This window comes from Ictidomys tridecemlineatus, chromosome 4 (assembly GCF_052094955.1).
Source record: "Ictidomys tridecemlineatus isolate mIctTri1 chromosome 4, mIctTri1.hap1, whole genome shotgun sequence".
NCBI classification, from domain to species: domain Eukaryota; kingdom Metazoa; phylum Chordata; class Mammalia; order Rodentia; family Sciuridae; genus Ictidomys; species Ictidomys tridecemlineatus.
The window spans coordinates 167,441,269-167,447,268 of NC_135480.1; the positions used below are offsets into that span (position 1 = coordinate 167,441,269).

The following is a 6,000-nucleotide window of genomic DNA, read 5'->3' on the forward strand; positions in this document are numbered from 1 at the left end:
TTTTTCTAAGTTCTTTTAGGAAATGGAAAATCATAAATTGTCTCAGTTGGCATGTTCATTGGTATAATAAACATTTTAAATATTTCTAATTAAAATAAACATACAGAGTAAACCTTTTATAGATGTCTATATTGTCTCAGTGTACTTACCACTATTTTAATCATTCCTAAAATTTCTGTATTTACCATAACTTTATCTCAATAAAATTCAAGGAGTTGATAAGATTTAAAATTGAATTTTTTTATCCTCTTTGAAGGGTTTATAATTGTTTTGAATATGAGCCCCAGTTAACATTTTTCTTTTGTGGTTTTAGCTTACAAATTTGGAGAGAAAGTGGCAACACCAGGAGCAAAATAATTTTGTGATGAAAGAATGTATCCTTTAAAATGGTGCAAATGAACTTGACTGTTTATCTTTCTAGGAATTTTTTTAAAGGCTCAAATTTAGTTCAACACACACTTAACAAATACCTAATATGTACCAAACATTGAGCTAACTATGTGGGGCATAAACAAATTATACTTAGTTTTCACTCTAAGATAGGGAGTGTCAGAGAGAGAGAGAGAGAAAGAGAGAGAGAGAGAGAGAGAGAGACAGAGAGAGAGTGTATGTGTGTGTGTGTGTGTGTATGTGTGTGTGTGTACTCTCCCAGAGAAACTAATAAATAGAAAGCAGACTTTGAGAATTGCCAGAAGAAGAGTATAAAATCATACTGTAGCATAGTGATTAAGTGTACAAGTCAGGAAATCTAGTTTTAATGTTCACTCCACCTATTAGTATTTAAGTCATTAATCTTATGGACTTTGGATAGTTTTCTTAACCTGTTTAAACCTCAATTTTATTACCTCTAAAATAGTATTTCTTTCTAAGAGAGTTATTAGGAGAATTCTATATAACCATATGAATATAGTTGCATATATTAGAATTTTGTATATAATACTGTATCTTGGCTATCAGGGCAGAAAAGGGAATTTTAAGTGAGTTGTGAGAATATAAGTTTGACCTTTGATTTATTTCATCCATGTTTCAGCCAGTTCAACCTCATTTCTACCAAAATGATGCTTACATTCCATCTTTTTATGCATCTTTTTTTTAATATTTACTTTTTGTAGTTGTAGTTGGACACAATAAATTTATTTATTTATATGTGATGCTAAGGATCGAACCCATAGTCTTGCATGTGGGAGACAAGCGCTCTACCGCTGAACCATAACCCCCAGCCCCCTCTTTTTATGCATCTTTATGCAGTCACAGGAGGCAGCTGCTGCTGAAAACATATATTGTGGAGTTGTAACAAATATCTTCTCAGAACTTGTTTCTTTTCCCTTTATTGACTCATTCAGGGACATCTTTACTTGGAGAACTAGATCCTGACCAAGTGGTGGCATATGTTCTCCTTTAGGGTGCTGCTGAACTTCACTTGAGAGCCAGAATGTACCCCAGTTTACCACTAAATAAGATGAGTTAGGGACTCTTTTCCCAGGAGTAGTGTAACTTAGTTTAAAAATACAAAGACATTCACAACATGCTTAAAGCCTAGCTCTCTGGTTTTGTGTAACATAAAATAGGTAATTTGAAATGGGGAGAAATCTAGAAATTTGCCTGAAATTCTATATTGTATTCTAGAGAGCATGGTTCTTTTGAATATTATTATTGTTTTAAGAGCAGAAATTCAGTTGAGATACATAACATTAAGTATATTGTGGATAAACATTTTTGAAACAAGTTTTGCTTATCTTAGGGTTCAATTGATGTTTAACCTGTTAAAAACAACATACTGTATTTTGAAAGTATTTTAATTGTGCATATTTTCTATACTATTTATATTCAATAAGAAAAATACCAGTATGGTTTAGTTCCTGAGACAATTGATGAATATTTTTATTAACAGTGTTCTCCTTAACTCATGTGGTTAGTCATAGCAACCAAGAGTCAAGAGAGTGATTACCAGCCCATTATTAAAAATGTGACCAAGCAGATTGCAGAGTACAATAAAACCATCATGGATGCTTTACATAACACTAACAGAAACTGAGTCTAAATCAACTGACAGTCTCTAAAGAAGTATCTTCTTGCCCCTGAAGTTTGTGCAAGTTGACTAAAAATAGTTTACTCTTGAAAATTTCTAAAATTTTTGTACATTTTCAATGTGGCTGCTTTAAGAAATGATGTTTTAAATAGTAAAATAGTTCAATAAAGAGTTTGCATACAAAAGTGTCATCTTTTTTTCTGTTATGTTTTTATTTGTTTTGTTTGGTGAACCAAAAGATAAAGAAATGAAAATTGACTATTTAGATTCATTTAGCTCACCTAATCCTCTGCCTATGGCAACAAATGAGATAATTTTTTAATGTCTCAACTCTAGGAAAGATACATGGAGTATGATTTTGATTTAGCATTTAAATCATTAAGCTTACCAATTTTTGCTTCTAGAAAAAAATATATAGAAAAGAGATTTTAGCATTGAACCTTCTCAAATAGGGTATATTTAATGTGTATTCTATCATACTAAAAGCTATATCAATGTATATTACATATTCTTTATATATCATTTATCCTAAATTAAAGTTTAAAACTTTTACATCTTTACATTCTTAAAATATTTCTCATATATATGCCAGGAAAAATGAAATTTAAAAGAAAAGCTGCACTTGCAGTAGACTTTTTTGAACTATGGCTATAGCTGTTCATTTCCACTGTGGAGTTTGCATTCCCTTTTTTGTACCATTAGAAAGACTTAAGTAGATTAATTTCTAAGTATTAACAAAACATTTGAACAGAAAATCCACAAGAACTAGAATTGTATAGTAATTAGCACAGTTTTGAAGACTACAGATGAGCACAGGAATGAGTCACCTTGGCCATCATAAAATATTTTTAAAACTATCTTTCTGCCACAGTCTGGCTGGGCACAATTCAGGAGCCACTTGTCAAAAGAAATGCACTTTATTTTTAGAACCACACACGCCAAACAAAACAGCTTCTCAGGAAAACCTTCAGAGCCCAACTGCCACCACCGGCTTCCCACAAACCTCTCCACTTCCCCCACTCCTCCTGCTTTTGAGGCCGATTGGCTGGGTCGTGTGGGCGGAGCCAAAAAAAGTCCCCCAATGAGCAGCTCCATGGTCTGAAAGGGCAGGGAAACAGCCCAATGAGCATCACCACAGAGGAGCCAATCAGTTGGCAGCTAGAAGTTGCTGTGGCCGCTGTGAATCAATCATCAGCTGGCAGCTGGAAGTTTGCTGGGGCCCCTTTGGCTGTGGCTCTCAACATCTCCCCCTCTCTGTTTAAACAACAAGCATGTGGCTTAGGGACCGTGTCTGCCTTAGGTTGTCCAATAGTACATATGGTCCTTACCTGTTATCAGATGAGCTGACCTCAAGGCATCAGCCTCCTGTCTTAGGTTGGTACCATTGCAATTGGATCTTACCCGTCACTGACTACCGGTCCAGTATACAGCCACACCTGTGGATAGGTCTTTGTATCAGTGGTGGTGGGGGGTGAGGTTCTTTGCCTCACCTCTGTTGGCCCCCAAATTTTAGCTGAACGACCATGACAAGCAGAAAGGAGGAAGATATACCAAGCCAATTGACGGCTCCTTTTGGAAAAATTGTACCACCGATTACATCATCAGCAAAAATGCCCCAACACTACCACAAGTCACTGTACCAACAGATAGTTCACAATGCATACAGGTGAGTTCACAATGTATACAAGTGATTCATAGTCCAGGCAAGTTCTGTAAGCAGTTCAGTGATGGCTCCTTTTGGAAAAATTGTACCACCGATGACACCATCAGCATAAATACCCCAACACTACCACAAGTTGCTGTACCAACAGATAGTTCACAATGCATACAAGTGAGTTCACAATGCATACAAGTGATACATAGTCTAGGCAAGTTTTGCAAGCAGTTCAGTGATGGCTATTGCAGAAGCTGTAGATTGGTTTTATTTTTGTCTTCACCGGCACTGGGATGAAGATAGAAATTCTGGCAATAATGGCTAAAGAAAAAATTATATAACATTCCAGAAGGCACTAAAAGAAAACAATTTTTTTTTCTTTTTTAGAAAACAATTTACTTTATCTTCAACAGAATTATTAAATATAATGAAAAGGAAAGGTAAAAGTAAACAAACATCTGTTAACCTCCTTTTTTGTTCATATATTAAAACAATCCTCAACAGCTGTTTTCCCAATTTAAATTAAACCATTTAAATCACATGAATAAAAAAATATTTGGATCCATTTTTTCATGAGCGCTCATATATGATATATGGACATACCTACATACAAACATAACATAAAACACAAGTGTGCACACAACACATAACATAATAGTAAAGGCCTTATAACTTTTTACAGGTGAAATCTCCATTGCAATGTTTAAAAACTCTATAGTCAAAAAATAGAACTGATCAGCAAAACATTAACCTAGGTCTGTATGAGCTCAAAAAACAAAATAGAACTTTATGATATGGGAAAGGGTAATAATAAAATAGATATTGAAAAAAGCATCCTGGTTCTGTCGCAGATGTAAGAATAGCCAAACTGGAGTTTTGGACATCAGTTGTGGATTTGAGCCAAATCATCTTCTTTTTGGTATGTAGAAATCGCTTTAGTTAATCTTTCTGGAATCCAAATCGGCTGCTGTTCTCCCTGTGGAAACACATAAACAGGCCCCCGACTCCAGACAATCACTGGGTCAGGACCTTAGTTAATCTCTCTGGAATCCAAATCGGCTGCTGTCCTCCCTGTGGAAACACACAAACAGACCCCCGACTCCAGACAATTACTGGGTCAGGACCTTTCCATTGTCCTGTTAGAATATCCTTCCAAAGTACCTTGGGCTTATGTACATTTTTTGGACACATATGCCTTTCTGCAGCACTAAGTCCTGATGAATCCAAATTTTAAAAGTTTAGAATAAAAAGGGTTATTTTAAGTTTATCTTTGGGGAATATATACCCCTTCCCAATTCCCTCTTTTTGCTTTAATAAGTACATTTTAATAGTTTGATGAGCTCTTTCAACTATGCCTTGTCCCTGTGGATTGTATGGGATTCCTGTTATATGAGTAATGCCAAATGATGAGCAAAATTGTTTAAAAGAGGTAGAAGTATAACCAGGGGCATTATGTGTTTTGAACTGTTTTGGAACGCCCACAGTGGCAAAATTTTGTAAGCAATGAGCTATAATATCTTTAGTTTTTTTCTCCGGCATGAAGGGAGCCCATCAAAAATCCAGAAGAAGTATCAACATGCAAATATATTAATTTTCCAAATTCTGGCAAGTATGTGACATCCATCTGCCAAATATGGTTAGGTATCAATCCTCTAGGATTGACTCCAAGATTAACTTGTGGTAAAAAGGTCACACAATTTTGACATTGTTTTATTATTTGTCTAGCTTGTTCCTTAGTTATTTTAAAACGCTTTTATAAAGTATTACCATTGACATGGAACCTTTTATGAAAATTTGTAGCTTCTAGTGTAGAGAAAATATGTATGTCATGTGTAGTTTTATCTGCTAAATCATTGCCCAAACCAAGGGCTCCAGGCAATCCTGTATGTGCCCTGATATGTCCTATAAAGAATGGATTTTTTTCTGTCCCAGATTAGACTTTGTAGAGTGGAAAGCAAAGAGAAAACAGTAGAGGAAGGGGAAATCCTACCAGCATCTTCAAGGGATACTATAGCATTAACTATATACTGACTATCGGAAAATAATTTAAATACAGAATCTTTAAACATCACAAAAGCTTGTAAAACTGCATTAAGCTCTATCTTTTGAGCTGATTGTTTGGGTACTAAAAATGTAAAAGTTTGATCAGGTGTAACTATTGCTGCTGTACCATTATTTGACCCATCAGTGAATATATTTGGAGCATTCATGATAGGTGTTTTTTTTGTCATTTTTGGAAAAATTACAGGATGCAATGACCAAAAAGACAATAAAGGATTAAATGGTAAGTGGTTATCAAATGAAACATTAGATTTGC

The 6,000-nt window shown here is 35.0% G+C and overlaps 1 protein-coding gene across 1 annotated transcript in view; it reads left to right on the forward strand.

The window, feature by feature from the left end:
* The window catches only part of Ift74 (intraflagellar transport 74), a 71,732-nt gene extending 69,518 nt beyond the window's left edge, over positions 1 to 2,214 (forward strand). The window contains exons 19-20 of the mRNA XM_005334189.5: positions 314 to 374; positions 1,917 to 2,214. Coding sequence (XP_005334246.1) covers positions 314 to 374; positions 1,917 to 2,035 — 180 coding nt within the window. The 3' untranslated portion in view covers positions 2,036 to 2,214. The remainder of the gene's footprint in view (positions 1 to 313; positions 375 to 1,916) is intronic.
* Positions 2,215 to 6,000: the final 3,786 nt, after the last annotated feature.